This window comes from Furipterus horrens, unplaced genomic scaffold (assembly GCF_987537825.1).
Source record: "Furipterus horrens unplaced genomic scaffold, mFurHor1.1.pri manual_scaffold_5, whole genome shotgun sequence".
NCBI classification, from domain to species: domain Eukaryota; kingdom Metazoa; phylum Chordata; class Mammalia; order Chiroptera; family Furipteridae; genus Furipterus; species Furipterus horrens.
The window spans coordinates 111,315,615-111,338,547 of NW_028327175.1; the positions used below are offsets into that span (position 1 = coordinate 111,315,615).

At 45.4% G+C, this 22,933-nt stretch overlaps 2 protein-coding genes across 4 annotated transcripts; one reads left to right on the top strand and one right to left on the bottom strand.

Annotated features, from left to right (window-relative positions):
* Positions 1-366: 366 nt before the first annotated feature.
* On the bottom strand, positions 367-20,205 carry PMM2 (phosphomannomutase 2). Of its 3 annotated transcripts, none has more exons than XM_090277034.1 (8): positions 19,992-20,202; positions 15,841-15,952; positions 14,923-14,999; positions 14,158-14,249; positions 10,830-10,929; positions 10,646-10,721; positions 9,277-9,392; positions 367-919 (listed from the first exon to the last, which is right to left on the bottom strand). In XM_090277034.1, the coding sequence occupies exons 1-8, from the start codon at positions 20,070-20,072 to the stop codon at positions 818-820; spliced, it is 756 nt and encodes a 251-aa protein (XP_090133160.1). In that variant the 5' UTR covers positions 20,073-20,202; the 3' UTR covers positions 367-817. The 3 variants fall into 3 exon arrangements, with proteins under 3 accessions (XP_090133160.1, XP_090133159.1, XP_090133161.1); XM_090277033.1 differs by lacking the exon at positions 367-919 and adding an exon at positions 5,646-5,871 and having other exon boundaries at positions 19,992-20,205; XM_090277035.1 differs by lacking the exon at positions 367-919 and adding an exon at positions 7,453-7,640 and having other exon boundaries at positions 19,992-20,204.
* On the top strand, positions 20,163-22,446 carry TMEM186 (transmembrane protein 186). Its single transcript, XM_090277036.1, has 2 exons — positions 20,163-20,320; positions 21,317-22,446. The coding sequence occupies exons 1-2, from the start codon at positions 20,318-20,320 to the stop codon at positions 21,950-21,952; spliced, it is 639 nt and encodes a 212-aa protein (XP_090133162.1). The 5' UTR covers positions 20,163-20,317; the 3' UTR covers positions 21,953-22,446.
* Positions 22,447-22,933: the final 487 nt, after the last annotated feature.

Sequence of the window (22,933 nt, forward strand, 5' to 3'; positions counted from 1 at the left end):
GTTGCCTTGGAAAGCTGTCTTCCACCCTATTCTGGACCAGGCCCTGCAGATGCCTTCCAGTTTCATGAGGAACTTGCAGAACCTGGAAGGGAGTGTCCTAGGCCCCACCACAGCTGCTCCCAGCCCTGACGTCAAAGTCTGGGTGAGGGCCGGCGTCAACACTTATTTTTTAAAAGATCTGCAAGGAAATAGTGCAGCTTCAGCTCTGTTAATGATCACAGCTTTTACTGGGTCCCTGAGAAACCTGAGATAAGTAAGGCCCAGGGAAGCCCAGCCAGGTTTGGTAAGAAGGTTCTTTTGGTGAAGTGTGATACCCCGGGTTAGTCTGTGAACCTGGGCTTAGAGCCGGCATCCAGGGAAGGGCCAGTTCTCCGCAGGCCTGTTGGTACCGGTCTCCTCCCATCTCGATGGTTAGAGAACCAGCTCCTCAGTGTGTAGTGAATACTGAGCTGAGCTAACCTGTGTACCAGGCCAGCTGAGGGGCATGCTCCTTCGGCGCGGCTGTCACTTGGCCAGCCAGCTAACCACAGGCCATGCTGAGGTCTGTGGCTCTCAAACAGGAAGTGAAGTGGGGAAACAGCGCACACGGTCACTTAGCTTACCACCACCTGATGACCATAATGCCCTTGGTTTCAAAACTGCCACCAAGCTGACACTCAGCAGGTGGTTCATTTCAGGAAGTGTTTTAAAATTTCTGTCCTGGGAATGGAAGGTTGTAAGTGTCCTGTGGGCATGTGAGGGAGGGATGGGGTTTGGCCACCAAATGACCCTTTCAGCTTGTCAGCTGGGCCTCCGTCCCCTCCCACAGGAAGGGATGCTAGGAAAAAATCTCTTCGCAGATCCTGCGTGTGTCCTCGGGTGCCGTTACCGTGTAGCCCATGGTCCTCGGGTCTGTGAAGATCTCGTGGTCGTTTCCACCCTGTAAAGACACGAAGCAGAACTTGCCATTTTACTGGCAGGAGGGGTTTATCACCTTCTCTTGAACTGCAGTTCAGCTGGGAACACATAATTATGCCGATAAAAGACCTCACGATGTTCTTGGGAAGATCTGTCTAAGGCTTATTTTTCTATAAAGCAAGCAAGTCAGAGCCACCCTTTGCTTGCACTGGGCCAGACTTCTAACGAGTCACAGGGAGCGGGCAGGCCAGGCGTTCCAGCGCAGCTCAGCTCTCCGAACTTCCTGAGCTGACAGAGGCCACTCCTCACACGTGACTGAGGGGCCCTTGCCATGCGGCTAGTGTCTGAGCCAGGTGGCCTGTGTTTAGATCCTGGTTCTACCACTGACTGGGGGGTGCTTTGGGCAACTGGCCACCTGTAAAACGGGGAGTGGTGGGACCTTGCCATGGCTCTGTGGGGATTAGTTGATGAGACCATGGGATCTGGGTGAGGCCCCTTGAAAGCAACCTGTGTCGGCAGTAGCAGCAATTCAGCTTTCTGGGTGTCTTTACACACTTATGTGCTGCGCCTCCAGGAGCGGGGCGAGGGCATGGATATGGAAGGACCTGCGCATACTGCTGGGCGGAGGGAGGTCCCATGACCATGGGTTCCTAGTCCCGCTGGTCTCAGGTGAGTGAATTGGGCCTCTTGCCAAGATCCGGGGGGTGGAGGGGAGCCCCTACTTTTCTTCTCATACAATTTCCTATATTTTTCTCATAAGACTGGATAAGCAGTCTAACTCATGGTCTTGAAAAAAATCAACTAGTTTATCATACAATGAAAATAACCACTGAGAAAACGGGTTTTTCTCAAAAGCTTCTGTAGGAAAACCTGACATCCTTTTAAAGGGTTGGCTGACACCTGAAATCCCTAATGCTCTCGTAACCCATCCCCAGCAGAAGGCTTTCTCAGGTGGAAGCAAAATCCAAGATTTCTGGATGGATTGCTGCTGGGGCCCAAGGTGTGCTGGGTGGAGGAGTCACATTAGGAAGCCATGACCTTGGAGCCATGAATGCCCTTTCTCAGTGCCGACTCGGGAGCCTGCTGTCCTCTGGTCACTCAGAGGCCCTCAGTTCCATGGCCAGTACCTGCTACTCAAGCAAGTAAACACGGAACCACATCTAGTTATTCCTATGATTAAAAAAAACAACCACCAGATTTCTCTTAGAAATGGCATGGTATAGGTAAACAGCTCTACAGAGAACTATGTTCAAAGGAAAAACTGTCGGGGACACGCTCACTCCCTGTCACTCACAGACTTAGGAGGGAGGAGTATCACCTATTAACCCAATAAACCTGGTGGAGCAGCTCCCTGCATGGCACGGTTTCTGGAACTGGTGTTGCAGCAGGGGCAAACAAAATGACAAAAGGGCTGCTTTCCAGCTTGGCTGGCCATGGGAAAGTACCGTAAAGAATAGAGGGGAAGGGAGGCCCTGGCCAGGTAGCTCAGTTGGTTGGAGCATCATCCCAATATGCCAAGTTTGAGGGTTTGATCTCTGGTCAGGGCACATAACAAGAATCAACCAATGAATGCATAAATAAGTGGAGCAACAAATTGATGTTCCTATCTCTAAACCAATTAAAAAAAAGAAGAAGAATGGAGCGGAAGGGAACCCAGAGACAAGGGAGGGGCCTTTGAGCACAGACCTGAAGGAAGTGAGGGGACAGCCATGCAACTGGCTCCATGGGAAAGGCAGCTCCGCTCTCAGAACCTGCTGATCGGGCTGGAAGGGCCAGGACTCAGAGGGTATGGAAGATCTTGGTAAGGATCTGGGACTTTCTGTGAAGCCACCAGAAGGCTGCAGCCCAAGACGCAATGAGATTCACCTACAGCAGGACCTCTCTGGAGAACGGGTAGGGGATGAGGTTGCAAAGGCAGAAGCAGAGCTGAGCGAGGAGGCTTCTGCAGCCAGCCAGGCTGAAATGCGAGGACAGAAGCCAGTCACTGGGGAGAGTGACCTCTGAAACAAGGAGGGTTCACTGCTGCTACACCTGCCTCTCCCTGGAGAGGATGTCACATTCGGGGACAGATGTGTACCTGACAGATGCCTAATTTGGCATGAGTCTCCCATGGTCCTGTTGTGGTGGGGCTGGGAGTTACTGTGGAACTCACCCATTCAAGGAAGCTGGTCCAGAGAACCCAAACACCCCCAACTGGGCTGCGCTGCCAGGTCCCTTTCCAGCTCCACTTGCTTTCACAGGGCAGCTACGCGTCTGCTTCACAAAGCCTGCCAACCTCTACTACCCCTTCCCTCCCGCTGTCGGCCTGGCCTTTTCCTCTGCTCCTCTGCTCTGGTGGATGCACAGAGCTTGCAAACCAATCAGAGGGAGGTCCGGAGAAGCAGAGCCAAGTGCCGCCCTCTAGAATAATGAGGCCTCAGACAACCAGAAACTTCAAACACTGGATTTGCAGTGAACCAAAGGTTACTTGCCTTGGGCTGGGGCAACTCAGCTTCCAAGATCAAAAAGAAAACCCGGTTCCCGAGAGAAATAAAGGGAGTGAAGGAGCAAAGGGATGAATAACTGATCATATTCTTGTTAGTGTATGTGATGGGCCCAAAGGAGGGGCCACAGCCCACAAATATTTAAATCCCACCAGGCCCAGGCCTGGCGATGACAACGGAGGGGGTTGCTGAGGGAAGTGCCCAATCCCCAGTTCTGCACACTGTCACAGAAGCGAACCCCGAGTATCCTGATGTTGGGAGACAAAGAGGAAGCAGACCGAGCTTGTTGGACTTCCAGGGGTCTCTGCTGACCCACCTGCAGCACAGGTTCCCTGTGGCCGGAGCTGAGACTTGTGCTGCCCTTGGATGCTGACCTCCGGTCAGTTCAACCAGCATTTATTAAATCTCTAGGTATGATGAAGAGCACGGAACAGGAGTTCTCCCCGGGCTGCAGGTGAGTCCCTGCGGGAGCATTACAAGTACCTCAATAAAGTTGGGGAAAGACTAAAAGGTACTGGGTCTAGAGGCCCTGGATGTCCTAAGAGCTCCTGAGAGATGGCAGCAAGCGCTGCAAGGTGCGCCATCTCGCCTGGGCCACTGCAGGGCGGTCCACTAGGGCACGTGGACAAAGTGGGGGATTCGGGGACATGCTGCTCGATGGCAGCATGTGGCTGCGTTCTCGATGAGGGACACTTAACTGTGGATGATATAGTCACAAACAACTTTAATGTATATTTACAAATGCATGGCTTTTATTTATTCTCATTCTCTAATAGAGCCATCAGTGAGATTTAACTTAACCAACCTGTGCTAGCAACAGTTTGAAATTCTTTCACAGGAGGCAGCCCTTTGGGAAATCTGGCTCTACCTAATCAACATTCCTTTTTCTTGGTGACATTTGTGATTTTCAGTCTGAGTTTCTGATGGCCTTTTAATTTTTTTTATCCTCACCTGAGGGCTTTTTAAAAAAATTAATTTATTTTTTTTTTTTATTTCATTGCTTTTAGAGAGAGTAAGGAAAAGAAAGAAACATTGATGCAAGAGAGAAGCATTGATTGGTTGCCTCCCATACTGCCCTGACTGGTGATCAAACTTGCAACCTTTTGGTGCAGAGAAAGATGCTCTAATCAACTGAGTCACCTGCCCAGGGCAAGGCTTTCTTTTTTTTCTTTTCTTTTTTACCCCTCCCCTGGGCAAGTCTTTCCTGATTTTATTTTTAGCACCTGGTTTATATTAATATGAGTGAGGATAACATACGAATATCCAGAGGCCCCTGACTTAATGAGGAGAGAGCCGCAGCTATAACTATAGCTTTGTCCTGCCCCTTCCTCACTATCTCCACTACACTTTCTCCCACTCTCTTGTCTTCCTACCACAATTTGCTAACATTTTAAAAATTCTTCTGTCCCCAAAATTTCATGTTCCATAGGATCCTCTGAGGATATTCTCAATTTTCAAAATGAAGAATGTTCAGCTGTGTAGTTAATTAAATTTAAGTTCTTGCAGAGTGACTACTCAAACTACTAGATATATTTATCTGAGAAGGTCTCTGAGAGCACCTTATACCTGATTCAGTTTATAAAAAGTCCCTGAGAATGATCTAGAGCTAGATCAAATTCATTTATAGTGGCTTCTATTAACAAATAAAAGTACCTATGATTTTTCCCCATTTTTTTTTTTGCGCAGGGATAATGAGTATTTTCTTTACCTTCTGAGACAGGATTTTTTTAAAAATGGGAGAATAGTACTTTAAAATATAGTCACAAGGGTCTGCAATGTAACTTATAACTCCTGCATATACTGCAAATATCTCTTTAAATTGTACAGGAAAATGAGCCAATTTCTTACTTCTTAACATCTTTTGAAAGAACGTTAACCAGTGAGCAACTTTATAATTCCATGAGATCATCAAAGCTACTGCCCTGATCCTTGATAAACAATAATTCTATGTTTTGCCCTGGGTGGTGTGGCTCAGTGGGCTGAGCCCCAGCCTGTGAACCAAAGGGTTACTGGTTCGATTCCTGGTCAGGACACATGCCTGGGTTGCGGGCCAGATCCCCAATTAGGGGCACATGAGAGGCAACCACACATTGATTGATGTTTCCCTCTCTTTCTCCCTCCTTTCCCCTCTCCCTAAAAATAATAAGTAAAATCTTTAAAAAATTCTGTGTCTTTATTTACAAGGCAAGGAGAAAAGTTTATTTTACTCCTGATAATTTACAAAATTATAATAGAAATTTTTCCATTTTGGACCCAAATCTGCCAATTGGTGTTTTGTACATGAAATATGAAGTTACTTTTTATAGTGAATAAATGCTTTTAATTCCCTAAAAGGCTTTCCTTGGGTAATGATGTTGGTAATAAAAGCCTTTCGGGGGCTGAAAAGCTAAGTAGTGGTACCACAGCACTTGCTGCTTCCATAGGAGTGGAGAGTGGCAGCTTCTTGAGAGTTGCATGCTGTAACCAAGTGGCAGCAGTGAAGTAAATACTTCTAGAATGTTAAAAAAAAAAAAAAAAAAAAAAGCATGCCCTTAGACAACTGTACTAAATTTTCCTTAAAAGAAAAAAATACTTATGCTTAAAAAAAAAATTTAAAAAGGCCTGGCTCCAGAGTCATACTGTTTTGAAGGCGATCAGGTGACTCTAATGGACTTCGGGGCTAAGGACCCGTGGCTTAGAATTTAGTGATGAAGAAGCTTGACAGGTGATGGGAAGTGAGCTGGTTGCTGGGCTCATGTCCCTGGGGTGACAGTCAGTATCTGCTGATGGCCTTAGCACTACCCCCTTATGCATAAACGGGGCTTAGAGCTTCGTGAGGGGTGGGGTGTGGGAGGGTCCTCAGGAAATGCTAATTCTGTGGGCACAGGGATTGTACCAGGGGACTCTGGAAGGCCAACCATACTCCAGGGGGCCTGAGGTCTGTATCTCCCTGAACAGAAGAGCGATGGCAGGGGAGGCTCCTTTCTCAGGACTTGTCCCCTCAGCCAGCGTCCTGGTCTCAGGACCAATGAGGCCATGGATTCTGTGTCAGAAGGCGTGCAGGCCAGCAGGGCCCCGGTGAACACCAGCAGCCTGTGGTCCCCTGCACACACGCTGCTTCCCAACCTCCCACAGGCAGCCAGCAGCGTCTCCTCGGCTGGGCTGCAAACCTCTGATCTGGTCCAACCCAAAGTGGAATCGCTGAGTCAAAGAGTCAACAGGTGGAGCACAAAGTGCTAAGAATGTTCTCATGCTGCCACTACCTTAAAGCCAAGATGTTTTTTACAAAAAGCATGGACAAGCAGAAGTTGTCTTGCCTGAGAATTCAGAAAGGCTGGCGGGTAACTGGGCTGGTGCAGCCGCTGGAAAACCAGGCAGAGCAGTTTGGGGCATGTCTTTGTAGGCCTTAACCATCTCCTTCCCTGCAGCAAACCAAGTCCCCCACCTTTAAGCTGAACTCCGAGCTGGGTTTTAACAGACCCTGATTCTTGTGTCTGATGGGAAGGATGGGGGGTGGGGGTGTTTCCAGGGCTGACTGGCATTTAGAAAAGCAAGGACCAAGCTCTCCTTTGTTCTGCTCTCTGGAAATGCTCACAGCCCGCGGCACCCTTTGTGTTAACATCAGATCCCATCAGATGGAGGCTGTGTGTCAAGGAGAGAGAAGGGGGTCAGGCAGGCCTCTGAGCCTGGAGTGCTTGGCAGGGAAATGGCTTCTGACTGACAGCTCTTAGCTCAGGTGCCATTTCGCTGGAAGCCAGCAAAAACATTTGCCTTGATACACGGAGTGGAAACAGCTTTCAAAAGGTCTATCCCCAGATATGAAAAAAAAGTTTAAAGATAGTATTGGAATAGCTCTGTGCCTAAAGTTTCAAGAACTGATATGTGGTTAAAAGGTTTAGAAGGCTGGACTGTTCACTCCCACTTTCAGGAAACCGCTGACAAAAAGGATCAGAGATGAGGGCAAAGAATGATTCAAGAATGTGTATCAGTGGTAGTTACAACAGCAAAAAACCACAATCCACAAGTGCCTCTACTAGGGAAATGGGTAAATGAACTATGCCTAAATGACAAGATGTATACAGCCATTAAAATCTTGTTTTCAAAGAAGACTCTCTAATGTGGGGGAAATAAAATATGTTATGAAAACAAAAGCAGAAAATAAGACAATGAACATGCAGGGGTCCCACATTTGGGATCATAGCTGTACAGAGAAAAGCCTGGGAGGCAAATCAGCTGTGATTACAAGTGACATACTTCCATCTTCATGCTTCTTCTGACTTCCTACGGTAAATGCATATTACTTAAGAATAGAGTGAGGGAACCTCCCCTGAATAGTATCCATTTTTTAAAAGCAGGTAAGATTTAGAAAAACAGAATTGATGTGTGGTAATGTAGTAAACAGAATAGAGAATAAATTCCCAAAAGGACTCATTTCCTGATTTTCTCAAGAACTATGCTCTGCCCAGAGCAGTATGGCTCAGAGGGTTCGGCGTTGTCCTGCAAAGCACAAGGTCACTTGTTTGGTTCTCAGTCAGGGCACATAGGAGAGGCAACTGATCGATGTTTCTCTCTCACATCAATGTTTCTCTCCCTCTCTTTCTCCCTCTCCCTAAAAATAATTAAATAAAATCTAAAAAGAAAAAGAACTACACTCCGCTGTGCAAAGTCCCACCTGAGGCTTCAGGTGGCTATTTACACACAGCAAGAACATAATCTTTATAGAAAATTTTATCCTGTCTGATAGCTCTCTTCTCAGCCTGTATGAAATGGCACCAATTTGGAAGGACTGAAGAAGCTTCTGTCTGTTCCTTTACATCTTGGGTGTAATTTCATTAGCTTACTTTTCCTAAAGACATCAAGTTTTTCAAAGCCTGCACTCCAGAGCACTGCAAAAGGATGTGATTATAAACCATTTCTCCCTGTCATTAAGAAAAAGGCCCACTAATACACCTGAAAAGCACCACATTTGTTTGGGAATTAGAATCTTTCCTACCCACTGGAGAGAGGGTTTATTGACTGGAAAGTGAGCTCATTTAAAGAGCAGGTAGTTTGTTCTGGTGCCACTGGCTCTTTCATTAGCCATGTGACCTTGGGCATGTCACCCTTTCAGCACTCCAGTTAAATAATTTTGAAGGGAGGACACTCGACTACATATCCAGAAGTCCCTTTCATGCAGAAAAAGCAAGTATTCTGGAGTGGACCAGAGTGAGGGGATAAACTCTCTACAGGCAGCATTTATGAGGCATCCGATGGGTACAGAACAGCCCAGGATGCCTGGTGGTGAAAAAAGGGAGACGCTGAGCTTGAGGCTAGGCGGTGGACACAGGACCCTGAGCCTGCTCTCGGGCCTCTGGGGGGGGCCCCCTGTCCTAAGGAGAGCCTCGTGCTGCTGCCCTGTTGGGTCTACGTCAACTCCTCCTAGGGATTCCTCCTGCTGGCGCTGGCCTTGAACACCAGGCTGTGCTCTCAGTTCCAGTTTAGATTCAGTCCTGGACTGACCCCTCACCTCCCAAGCGTCTCCTGTGCTGGCTCCTGAATTCCAGACTCCTTGTCCTATCATTTAGGACTTCCAGCGCCCAGCCTCAGTGAATGTCCCTGGGAAATAAAATACTACGGAAAAGGAAAATAATGGCAAAGACTCTGAAATGCAAAGAGGATTTGCCAGCAGCTCTGGGTTGCGTGTAGTGGAAGGCACTTGAGGAGGGCAATATTTAATTCAAAGGCCACACCCAAAGGCTCAGTTCCAGCCTCCACTGAGGTGTCAGGTGTCTGAGCACGGAGGGGAGGGGGCTTAATCACCTTGTAGGACAGAGGGGGTGGGTAAAGTGGGAGTAAGAGGAAAAAAGCCCATTTGTCCATTTCTTCCTTTCAAGCCCAAACCGAACAATGAAATTGCAAAAAACACTTCCACACTCACTGGCATGGTTTTGTCTCCAAAGAAGTAAATGGTCTTATAGCCGTCATTTTCCACATGTCCCAGGCAATACCTCTTGTCCCATCCTTCAGGAAAGACATCAATGCTGATCTGGCCTCCTGCCAAGTGGGGAGGGGAACACAGAAGGTAAAGGTGAAAAGGAGGCTAATGACATGTCACTGGGAAATGCGCAATTTACTCTCGTCAGCAACTGGATCGCCACGGCTGATTTTTAACACTCTAGTTTGTACTTGCACTACTTTAGGGTTAGGTTCAAGGAGTTCATGCCACCTCATGTGTTTTCCCAACATTACTTCATCTAAAACCTAAAAATGAGGCCCGGAGTATCAGCTCAGAAGGAGGAATGCATTTGCATTTAGGTGCTCCGTCAAGCGAGTGGGAGTAAGCGAAGCGGGGATTGGATAAGGTTCAGCTGTGCCCATCTCCAGCTTCAACGCACCCCCAGTGGAGGATGCCTGGAAGTGGGCTGCATCCAGCTCATCTTGCAGGAAAAATGAAAACCACATGAGAGGTGATTTACAGGCAGCTTTCACCGGCAAAAACCCTTTCACAGCTTTGTCAGAAAGATGTGCCTCTCACAGTTCAAGAACACTTAAAGACCCACCCATTCATCTATTATACATAATCCCTCCGCAATTCCCGTTTCCCCACACCCGCACATTTATTAGAGCTACTGAAGTGAAAGGGCTTTAAGGAGTGACTCACAGGAACTGACAGGAGACATCAGCTTGCTTAAAGCACTCGACAGGCGTGATCTACCAGAAAACAAGCCTGAGACATCAGTGTTGAGGGAAGAAGTCTGTATTGCCACCAGCAACGGGTGCTGGTCTATCATAGTTAATAAAAGTCTGGTGAGCCTAGACAAGTCCCTTGTTCCTTCCTGGGACTCAGTTTCTTGATTTGTGGAACCCACTGAGCTGACTTCTAAGATTCTTTGACTTTTCCAAACAGTATGTGATTCCAGAACATATTCAGTCTAATTTATCTAAGGAGGCTCTCATCCCGTCTCTCTGCTATCACTAATGTGCCTGTCTTCTGCCCAAAGGTGTGAGGAGGATAGGTTCTTACTCGGCATTAAGCAAGAGGCTCTTAATTTTGACCAGGAGGAGAAATGCAAGGAGGGAGACTCCTGCTGGTTAAGAGCTTAGAACCAAGTCCAGCAGTCCAGAGGTCATTTCCTAGTTGGGCAAGTCTCTGCCGTGGCCCATTACACAGGAGAGTGGTTTTCCCTACAGAATGACTTCTCAAATCTTCCTGCCTGCCTTAAAGGTGGGCACCATCCAATTTCAAGCACCCACCAGCCCACCACAAACCAATGGCAAAGCTTGAAACCCATTTGAATATACAATACCTATGGAAAAGGTGAGGCCTTTTCCTGCAAACTCTTTCCGCAGATCTGCTACAAATTTTTGTCTTATATTTTCTTTCTGAGAAAAACAAACAGATACTGATTGTCTATTGTGTTGCACACTTCCTATGGCCACGAAGTGGCCCCTTTCATATTCACAAACCCAGGATGTTTCAGAAAAACTCACTTTATCAAGTTCACAGAACTCAGTGCGTTCTTCTTGACTGCAGCTTCTTCCAATAGGGGACACGTTTAACATTCCATTTCGGAATTCAATGAAAGTACCCCTGGAGAGAAAAAGGGGACAAAGGTTCCAGAAGTACGTTATTTATTTGGGCAAAATTATCGATAGAAAAACAGGCTAAGAAGTTGGGCGATTCCAAAAGGCAGAGGCTGGTGTGATCCACATCTCAGAGCTGTGCTGGGCCACCCGGCAGCCCTGAGCCCCATGAGGCTACTGAGCCTTGAAATGCAGCTAATCTGCATTGAGATTAGATTTCAAAGACTTAGTAGGAAAAATGAATACAATCATCATTTTATGTTTTATATTGACTATTAAAATAATTATCTTTTGACTACATGGGGCTAAATGAAACACATTAAAATTAATTTTCCATTTTTAAAAATTTAATCTTTTTTGTATATTTTTTTCCCAATTAGAGTCCTTATACCTCCCTCCCCCAGCAATCACCATCTTTTCTTTTTTTAAACATGGCTACAGAAAACATAAAATTGCATTGTGACCCTGACTGGTGTGGCTCAGTGGGTTAGGTGTCGTCACGTAGACAAAAAAGGTCTCGGCTGGACTCCTGGTCGGGATACACGCCTGGGTTGCAGGCCAGGTCTCTGGCTGGGCGTGTGCGAGAGGCAACTGATTAGTGTTTCTCTCGCACATTGATGTTTCTCCCCTTTCTAAAAATAAATAAAATCTTTTAAAAATGGCATGTGTGGCTCACATTATATCTCTGTTGGACTCTGCTGTCACTGGGCAGAGAATTTTATAGTTAATACAAAGTTATGAAAATGATGACCAGATCTTCAAGTTCCCTGAGGAGTTTGAAAATATGTCTCAGACAACTTTGATAGTGACCTCTTGAAGACATTGATTTTACCAAGCAACCTGACACAGGAAAAGGTCCTTAGAATCACCCTATAAGTCTCTCTAATAACTGAGGAAATGCAAGTTACCCATTGGCAGGCTCTTCTTAAAGGGTGGATTTGACCACAGAAAATGAGAACGGCCTGACACTTTTTTGGTTACCTTAAATATTTTTTTAAAAAACACTCTTCCCCACCATACTTTCAGTTTGAGCCTCAAAAAGTTTTTTAAAAACTCAGATAACTTGTACGCTATTTATTCTGACAAATGCAACTGAAGTGTTTTGTGACAATGTACTTAGAAGTGCCTTCCAGTTCAAAACACTGATGTCTATGAGGCTCTAAAACATTTTCCCTGGACTCTTTCTGCTATTTCTGTCACACCGCCCTGATGTCCAGCCACCAGTCATTTGTAAATACTGAGAGGGCACAGGCTGAGTGTGGAGCCAAGGACCCAATTCAAAGCCAACGCCGCCTCTTACTAGGCTGTGTGACTCTGGGGCCCTCTCTGAGCCTCAGAAAGGGGCTATGAGCACTCACTCTGGTTACCTCAAAAGGGTCTTGTGAAAATCAAAGGTACCAGTTTATGTAAGAGTAATTTGTGTACTGGGCAACAGTGAATACTCACCAAGTAAAGTAAAAACAGTAAAATTGCAATCACCAGATCCTTTCCCCTGCTATGCTTAACTTGCAGAGATGGAAGCAAGTGATATAACACGTGAACCTATGATACTTTCTCATCATCTGGGTGATCCCGGAGTTGGTACAGACCAGCCCTGTCCCCTACACCTCCTACATGTACACTGGGTGACGAGGGGACTGGAGATCATTACCAGGGTGATCCCAGGGCTGCAGGCCCTAAACAGTCAGTAAGAGTTCAATTATTTTTCTCCAACTCAAGAATACAGTATTACTCTCATTCACATAGTACTAAGGGAGGCAGATGCATCTTAAGACAGCCCTCTGTTCTGAAAATCAGAATTAAGGCAGCTTCCCAAGCAGTCAACTCCTCCCTGAAGTTTCACTGCACCTGCCTGGCATATAGCTAGTACTGCTGAGAAATGAGGGCAAATGCTGATCAAGGTGGGTCTCAGTTCTGCCTCCCGAATTCACCAGACATGTGCTAATTCGGAATCACAGCTCCACTCATGGGTCTCCCTCATTAGATGATACCTGTCTGAGGACAGCAGTCTCCCTTATCTGTTTAAATCCTTCCTTAACGTTTAGTCTAAAGTAGACTAAGCTGACCTGGGATATGATAGTTTCACTTTTTACCATGGAAAAGTTCTAATATATACAAAAGTAGACGAAGTAGGATAATGAACCCCCAGGTGCCCTCACCCAGCTGCAAGCTGGGTCCAGCCTGTCTCATCACATGGGGCCAATTCGAGGAGGAAAGCCCTTTGCCTTCTGATTGGAGGTGTTGAGCAGGGGCACTTGTTCCATTATTTTTGATAGTCTTGAGAGTACAGCATAGTCCTGAAGTTTGCCATTTAAAAAGTGTTTCTCCCTTTGACCATAGGTGTTACATATAAAAGGGCAGAACACTGACAAGAAAATGAAAAGTATTTCAAAGAAACCACCTGTACCGTCACCACCAAGAAACAGCTGCTATTAACATGTGCCTGTTTCTTGCCAACCCTTTTTCCTTTAGTCCTTGCCTGAGGATATGTTTATTGATTTTCAAGAAAGAGGGAGAGGGAAAGGGAGAAACATTGATTGGTTGCCTCCCATATGTGCCCCCAAAAGGGATCAAACCCACAGCCTCTGGTGCACGGGATGATGCTCCAAACAGCTGAGCCACCTGGCCAGGGCTCCTGCCAATCTTTTAATTGTGGGCATGTATGTACATTGTTATTATTTAAGAAAGGGAATTGAGATGACAGAATCCAAGAAGTAGGCTCCCAAATCAAATGCCTATAAACATCAGAAAAATGAGCGAAGTGGCCTGTGAGAGACTGGAGGTGGGGGTGGTGCTGCCAGTGGAAATGGGCATCCATTTGTCAGGTCTTCAGAGGCAACAGAAGCCAGAAATCCAGGTATTTCAAATGTGAAGTCAGACTTTTAAATGACAGCAGTTAATTCAGACATGATTTAATGCTGTGAGACAACTAAACTTGGCTTCGTGTGGGATTTGGTCTGTGGCCTCCAGTTCAAGATTTCCAGGTGTGGGCTTTATGTTGCTTTTTTCACATTGCTGATTCACAGGCATTTCCCTTAACCGGTAGCCTTTGAAAGCGTATAGTTTTCGATTTCCATCAAGTGGACACGCCATCCTTTATATAATCATTCTTTTACCACTGGCTTTTCCGGTGATTCTTTATTAAGCGCTGGGCTTTGGACTTAAATGAGCACCAACCCACCAAATGACATCACTCCATATTCCATTGGAGCTTCTTTGCTAAAAGCAAACCCACCTCTTCTTCGGGAGCTTAATTTTCGCAAGGTAGCTCAGACAGTAGTTGATTAAGTCTTGGATTAGGACCTCACCCAAGTGACCTTGAATATTCTAGGATAAAGAAAATACTTGAGTTACGTGATTCAGTGGGAGGCATTTAAAAAGTGGTCTTCAGCCACTATCAGTCAGGGTCACCAGGCGAAGGCAGCAGTGAGGGTTGCCCGCCCCATCGCCTTTTTCCTTCTTTCCCTTTGTTCTCTAGTTGAAAACATTAGACAAACCGGTAAGAGCTTATCAAAAGCATTTTCAGCTTCATTAGTCAAGATTTTTGTATTCATTATCTTTCAACTGCTTAATGGAAAGCATAAAGAGCTTATTGTTGCTGCTTTTATTCAATCAAAATCAACTGATTCTGACAGAAAATTTGTATGTTCCCCTTTGGCTTTCTAATTATGTGACAGAATGATCTTAATACTAATAAGAGCTACACAGTATTTCTTAATATGCTTGTAGTGAGGCAGCTTGCCCTGGTCTCTTATCATAATAGAAATATTAGATTATGTATCCTTAAAAAACAGTTATGAAATTATAGTTAGTAATTTGGAATATGTAACAGTCCTATGGTTCAACAATCAAAATGTAAAAAAAATACAGGGTAAACACTCATTCCCACCCCTGTTCTTCAGCTCCCAAATATAGTTCCCCAGAGGCAGTCAGTGTCAAATGTCTTTTTAGAAAACATTTTACTACTAGTAGACAGTAGTCTGAATAATTAAGACCTTACCTGTTTACACAAGAATTTCCCATCTTTGTATGCTACCAAGCCATTTTCTGGAAACACATAATCATATTTTTCAACCACTGCAACCAAAACAAAACCCAGAATGCAATGAATTGAAACTTGTTTCGATTTCTTGATTAATGCTTATCACCAATAAAACCGCTAAACTCCAGTAAGGGCTCTGAAAGAATACTTCATCTTCACAGACTCGGAGAGTTGCTAAAATACGTTTCCCAACCCCTGTAGACTTATTGAGTTAGAATCTGCAGTGAAAGGCCCATGAAAATCTCTGGCTTCCTGGGGTCCTGCGCTGGTGCTTGTGGTTCAGTAAGTGAGGGAGGAGCCTGCGTGACATGCCTAAGGGAACTCTGGAAAACACTGTTAGTGCAGGAGGCTGCTAGTCTCAGAGGGCTCTCAATGCCTGGGTGAGGACCGTCAGGAGACAGGGCCTGAGCTTAAGGCTAGGACAGTGGATGAAAACAAGAAGTGTTACAGGCAAGTATAAGACAACTCACCTTTCTAGGTGAATCTGCTCATGTATCAGCAACTCTAGAACTTTATTCATAAGATTAAAAACAGAAGAAAATAGCCCTGGCTGGTATGGCTCAGTGGATTGAGCACCAGCCTGCCAACCAAAGAGTCACCAGTTTGGTTCCTGGTCAGGGCACATGTCTGGGTTGGGGGCCTGTGAGAGGCAGTCAATTGATATTTATTGCCCTCTCTCCCTTCCTTCCCCTCTCTCTAAAAAAAAAAAAAAAAAAAAAAAACCAGAAGAAAATAAAGACAGTGAAAATGATTCCCCAAACAAGGAAGCAGGGATGAGGGTTCAGGGCTGCTTATGATACTTCAGGGCTACAGTTCTCAATATCCTCCTAAGAAGTTAATCTTTTACCAAAATGTAATTAGCAGTGTATAGTTTACCATCATTTCCCAGTTGCTCCTGCACTTTCTCAAAGTCCGAGCCACCTACTACTCCGATTTTGACCTTCTGCCTCAATTTTTGTAGAAAGTCATCCATTTCTTTGGTAATTTTCTACATTCCAAAATAGAAAATACAACAGTTATGAGCCATAAAGTAATCAGGAGTCCAAAACTGCAGAAATAGAACACTTACTTTCATATATACCAGTCCCATTTCTAGGTCCATAGATAACTCCAACTATTTTAGCCATAATTTTGGGACATCTACTTCTTATCAGAAAAACTTAAATTTTACTTATTTTTTACCTCATTTAAAACACATGCTGTATTAACAGTTGTGTACCATTCCAGCTATTTTTCTATGCATTTACATACTTGGCTATAAGCACATACGTGTATCAATTGTCTTATTTCTTAAAACACAAGTGGACTCAACCCATGACTTGTGCAGTGATTTGATTTTTCATGTGGTGATCATTCCATGCCACACACACACACACACACACACACACACACACACACACCTAGTGCTGCCTTTCAAATACTCCATTTTACTCCACTTATGGATTTAAGTTGTTGACTTTAAAACAAAATAACATAATCAAATTAAAAAGAAAGTTCAGAATTGATTTATTATAATTATATTTTTAAAAGCCTAAAAGATCACTAGACTTTTAGTATTTCCTAAAAGAAATGCTCTTTTCTATAAACAGTGGTTTCAGTGGTATAATTTTATGCTCATTAAATTCCAAACTGTGTGCTAATTCAAAAGAAATTATAAACTAAGATGAAAAGATATCCCTGTATTAACACAAATCACAATGAATTCTAAGTCTTATTTCATTACTTTTAGCAATCTTAATGTATACTTAACATGGAATATCTTTACAAATAAAGTTATCAGAAATTAAAAACAAAAGCAAAAAAGCAAAACAAAACCCATTTAGGTCAACTTGAATATAAAAACATCTAGAGTTCAATCCTCTCTTTTTCTTAAAAAATTTTTTATAGTAGTACATACATACAATTAATAAAATGAAACTGTACAGAAGGGCTTAAATAGAATGCAATCTTTTTATCAGCTTCAGTGGAATCTTGACCTAGTAGACAAAATCTGGAACTGCATTAGCAGCCTCTATGAGTCAATGACCATGAAAAGGAGTCCCTGAGTCCCCCAAGTGGTTTACTCAGTCTTGACATCAGAATGGGAGGAAGTAGGGAAGACTCCTTTGATTGCAAAATATTAAAAATGGAATACTAACAATAACAGCAGCATCAATACTTCCATCTTCAAAGAGAAGCCTAAGGGGAAAAATTTATCTTACCCTTGTGCATGCTGATAAGCCATCAGACCTGTTCTGCAATGTGAATGGGTTGTGTAGGTGTCTTTTCACTTCTAAGTGGCAGCAAATATATTTTAACAGGAAATATGACCCAGATGCTTGTGACCACAAGAGAACCTCTAAACTACATCCCACTGTAAGACAAATCTTTAGAGCAAAATTGTTGTGATGTTCCCAAATAATTCTTGTGTTAATGATTACAAGGAACTCTTTATCAATCACTCTCGACAAAATACAACAGAGCAAGATCCAAAAGCTTGAACTTCAGGTGAAAAAATGTTAAAATTCACCTTCTAGGAAAATAAAAATCAAAGAAGACTCTTGGGACAATTAAGGAAAACTGAATGGAACACGAGAAGAGTCAATCAAATAGGATCTGTGGGCCAGAATTGGCCGCTGCGTGCTCTTCTATAAAGTATGACTGGAACACAGCCACATCCACTTACGTCATGTCTATAGCAACAACAGAAGAGTAGTTGGGACAGAGATGACATGGCCTGCAAAGCCTTAACTATTTACTACCTGGCCTTTTAAAGAGAAAAAAATTGCCAACCCTTGGACTAGGGTACTTAATAATACTAGGGAACTGGTGAGTTTTCTTAGGTGTGATGATGACGCTGTGGTCATGATAATGTCCTGTCCTCAAGAGAAGCAGGCTCAAATTTTAGCAGTGAAGTACTTTGATGCCAGTGGCTTAGGAAACGGTACAGCAAAGATTAAAAAATAAAAAAGATAAGTTACTGTAAATCCTTTTTGAATTTAAGTGGAGGGGATATGACTGTTCTGTGTACTATTTTTTTAGTGGTTTGGTATGTTTTAAAGTTTTCATGACAGAAAATTGGAAAACAATTCACCCAGGTTTAAACCCCCTCCCCCTTCTTTTTGCAGGCTTTTGTTCTAAGTCTCCACTGTTTAGATGAAGTGGCATTTCTTAGGAAAGTACTCAGTACAACAAAATGCAACTAGAACAGTGAAATGCGCAAAGCCTGGTTAGGTCATATCCTGTTTCATTCGCTTCAAGAAAAGATAACCCACTGTACTTCCACATTGTATGGCACTTATCAATGTTTGAGAATACATTTATGAGGAAGGGAGAGGTTGGATAATGAATAGATTTGTTGCTAAAATCTTCATTTTTTACCTAGAGCACCCACCACATAGATACAATTCTAAGTTGCAGATTTCTTTGAGTGTTAAAATGATTTATGTTCATTGCAAAGGATATCATGCGTCCAATGTTTCAAGGGACTATATACATTGTGGGTTGCCTGGTTTCACTGTTATTTCATATTTGATGCTTATATAACCTAATTCCTTCTGGGAATCAGAAGCACTTTCCTGAATGGTATACCCAGCAACCAGCACAGCTTCCACCTTAGAACAATAACAAAAAATGGTAAACTTAGCAAATACAATGCCCTGAGGCCCAGAGACTGGTATCAGATCTGCTGTGTGAAATCAAGAGGATCTTGAGTCTCAGTTTTCTTATATTTAAAGGGATAGTAACAACTATACTACCTGAGATGAAAGGTTGCAAAGGTCAACCAATGATAGTGTGTAAAAAGGCTTGGAATGTAAGCCCTAGACCATTATGACTATTGGGCCAAATTGAGCAGCTGTGTGTTTTTGTATTAAAGTTTCTACTGGAACACAGCCATGCTGTGTCTACATATGGCCTATGGGTACTTTTGCATTAAAGTTGAGCAGTTGCTACAAACCATATGGTGAGGGAAGACAAGAGTATTTGCTATCTGACTCTTTACAAACAATGAATTGCTGGCCTTGGCTCTAGATCACCATGGGCTTTCAACAACCCACAAGTGTGTGCCAGTCACTGAATCTCAAGAGTCAAAGGGGCCTTTGGAGAACTTGCAGTTGAGTATCTTCACTAGACACATCAAACACATGGCTCAGAAAGGTAAAATAACATGTCTAAGGTCACACACATTTGATGTGGAATTCTGAAGCGCACCACTGCGACCACCGGGCCAAAATTAAGGTGGGTAGAGAATGAACTTGAAGATACTAAGGCCAACTGGGCCTCAAGTGTGATTGGCTGGTGGTTGGCGATCAGTTTGTACGAGGAGGAGGTCAGAGTGAGCTTCATCCCAAGTGCTGATCATAACTGAAACCGATCTGTGCCTGTAGCAGTAAAATCTGGGAGTGGGAAGGAAGTTTCCAGGAGTACAAGCAGGCTCTAACAAGCAGCCTGTAACAATCTAGGTCTCCTCGGTCATCCAAGACCCACTGCAGCGGCTGGAGAAGCAGGTGATAGTGGTGGCTAGTATTTATTGACTGTTACTGCACAGAGCCTACTGTAAGCCAAGATACTTCCATGAACTTGTTTGATTTCATTTTACCCTCACAAACCCCATATGGAACAGGTAAAAACATAAGATGCTGAGGCTCAGAGGTTCAGTGACTTGCCCCAAGTCACAAAGCTGAGATTCTCCTAGACCTGCTCGACCTGGAAGCCTATGTTTTTCATATCAGGGTACAAGGCACATCCCATAGGTGACAGAACTGAGGAGGGCACATGGCTGGAAAGCGGGCTGAGCAGCGGTTCAAACCCAGGGCTTGTGGTGAGAGTCCAGAACCGCATTTCACAACCCAATAGCAGTTTCCTACTTTCAAGGGTTTTTCGGCCCGTAGCAACTCCAAGCACCGTGAGGTCTTCCGGCTCATCTCTCCAGGACACCCAGGGGAGGCAGCCGCCCCTCGGTGCCCACCCTGAGTGATCGTTAGCCCCGTCTGGGGACAGCAAGAGATTCGGCACCCGCTGCCTCCAGCCCGCCAGGCACCGCCTACCTGCCGCGGGGCAGTCAGCGTCCCGTCCACGTCGAAGAGACAGAGCGCAGGGCCGGGCGCAGCCATGTCTCCAGATCCCATGCCGCACCTGACGTGACCCGTTGGCAGCTGGAATTCAGCCTGGGACTTCCGGGTTCAGCCCCCGTGCTGCATTGCACGTCGGGAGGAGGAGAATCCCCTCCCACAGGGCCTGGGACTAGGGTCTGCAGGTCTCTCTGGACCACAAATCCCAGAATGCAATGTGCCCCACGCAAGCCTATTACGGCTGAGCATGCGCTCTTAGAAATCCCGATTGCCGGTGAGTTCCGGTCGCTGATATCCCGGCTATGGTAAGAAGGTGTGTGGTGAGGACTGAGGGAGGTGACGCGCTTTTCGGGTCGGGGTCAGGCCTGGGGTTGTGATTCGGAGACTGCGCGGAGGTCCTCCAGGGTGGGTCACGATCTGTTATTCCCAGGCTTCCTGTGCATTCAGGTCACGTGCATAACAACAGCGATACAAAAAATTAACAGAGCACCCACCGTGCATCGGGTCCATTAAGTGCTCTTGAGGGCTTTAAAACCATCATCTCATTCAGTATATTCTGAACCCCCATTTGAAAGATGAAGAAACTGAGGCCTAGAGAGGGACTAACTTGCTCAGAGATCCACAGCTAGTGACTAGGAGTCGGGATTTGATCCCAGACGTGTTCCAAAGCCCAAGGCGACTTCTGCTGCACCACTCAAGGTGTGAAACTGTGCATCTAATAAAACCCTGTGCTTCCATTTAGCTCCTTCATCCCTCTCCTCCATTCCTGCTCCTCCCCCTAACTAGGCTAAGAAAACACCTGTTCCTTTCAGCACCCAGATGACACTCTAACCTGACAGATTCCGGAAAGTGTGCACTAAATACCTAACGGATTTGTTCTCCCCTGGGACAGTTTCCTGCTCGGGGAAGTGTTCACCCAGCCTTATGGATCCAGTGTCCAGCTCAGAGTTGGCTCTCCCTAGATATTTTTTAATGAATGAAGGTTGTGCCTCCTTCCTATACCTACTTGAACTGCCTGGAGGAAAAACCAGTTTGAGAGTCAGACGCTGTCCTGTTCACTGGCTGTGTGTCCCTGGGTAAATTTCTTACCTTTTCTGGGCTTAGATTTTTACTATTTCACACAGCTTTTGTGAAGATGATGTGAGGTAAAGCATCTGGGTTTCCCTTTCACTCTGTCTTTGGCGATAATGGTGACTCACAAGATTGTCAGGAGCCTCCATGTGAGATGCTTTGCGGATGTTCCTTGTGTGATGAGCATGGTTGAGTTCTTTGAGAGAAATGGTCTCTTGCCTCCCTTCCAGGCTGCTCTCCTCCGAGCTCTGCTGCGGTTGCCAGTGCCGGCTGTGCAGGGAAGGCCTCTCTACGGACTGCGGTGCTGCAATGGGCGGGATTTTAGGAGATGGGTGGGAAGTAGGTCACCCACCTTGAAGGAGAAACCACCAGGCGCAGAGACAGAGAAATTCCAGATGATCTACCGGTTTGATGCCATCAAAATCTTTGGATACTTGTCTCAGCTGAAGGTGGCACAGACGGCCCTGACGATGGTGGCCCTGCCGCCTGGCTTTTACTTGTACTCCCAGGGCCTTATGACTTTAAACTCCCTGTGCCTTGGGGGTGGGATAGCTGGCTTCGCCCTGGCCATGCTGTGCTGGATGAGCTATTTCTTCCGGAGGCTAGTGGGTATCCTATATGTGAATGAGTCAGGCACCGTGCTGCGGGTGGCCCACCTGACCTTCTGGGGCTGGCGGCAGGACACATACTGCCCAGTGACCGACGTGATCCCTATGACGGAAACCCAGGACCGGCCTCACGATGTTTTCATACGGATCCAGCAGTACAGTGGGAAGCAGACCTTCTACCTCACCCTGCGCTATGGACGCATCCTGGACAGAGAGCGCTTTACACAGGTGTTTGGAATGCTGAATGCACTCAAATGAACAGCTGGACACTGGGCTTCCAGATAGCCTTGAGCCACCTGGATTTCTGACAGAAAGCTGACGGTGTGGGTGAGGCTAAAAAGAAGGGGGTCTGTCAGCTGGAGACTTTGCCAGGGCTCTGGGAAACTCGTCTTTTGGGATGAAGAAAGTCATGAGGCAGACGCTAGTAACCGAGTTTAGGAGAGACCTTAGTGCAAATTCTTACTGCATTTGTATATAACATTCAATTAGGTAATGGCCAGAAGTGTCTAGTAAGAGCCAGCCCAGTTCACTCAAACAGGACAGTGCTATGAAGTAGGAAGACGGGTGTGGCTGGGGGAACGTAGGATTGGGAGTTGGAAGCCTTGGGTTTTGTTCGTCCTTAACCTCCTGTGCTGGGGCAGGTAACTGAGTCTCTCTGAACCTTCTTTTTCACATTTATAAAATGGAAAATCCTGCCTGTCTCATGGGATGGGTGTGAGAATAAATAAATGTCAAGTGCTTTTCAAACTCAACAGGCAAGAGCAAACATTAAGAGTTAGTTCAGAGATGATGGAGTGGTAGAGTCCCAGCAGCAGATGGGACAGGGATGAAACCTAGAAGTGGGTCGTTTCGTTCTGCCAGATGGTAACTATGCGATGGGCAGGAGCATCATCCAAGCAAGCACAGCACCCCTGCCACGACAGTGCTCATTACCCAGAGATCTAGGGGCTCTCCCATCTGATGTCTCTGTGGACTGCATGTTCCCGGGGCCAACTTTTTGCCTAAAGAGTATGTTCTCAAACCCTGGCTCCAGGTGCGGAATCACCTGGAGAGCTTTTTAAAAATATTGTTACCCAGGCCCATGACCATCCCCCCCCAGGTGGTTCTCATGTGTAGCCTGGGTCGACAATCATTGCATAGAAGTCACCACACTGGGAGGTGAGAGCCCGGATTCTCACCAGCCTTGGCATGAAAGAGCTTCCGCTCCGATGCGTGGTCTGTTCCATAGTACCAGCAGAG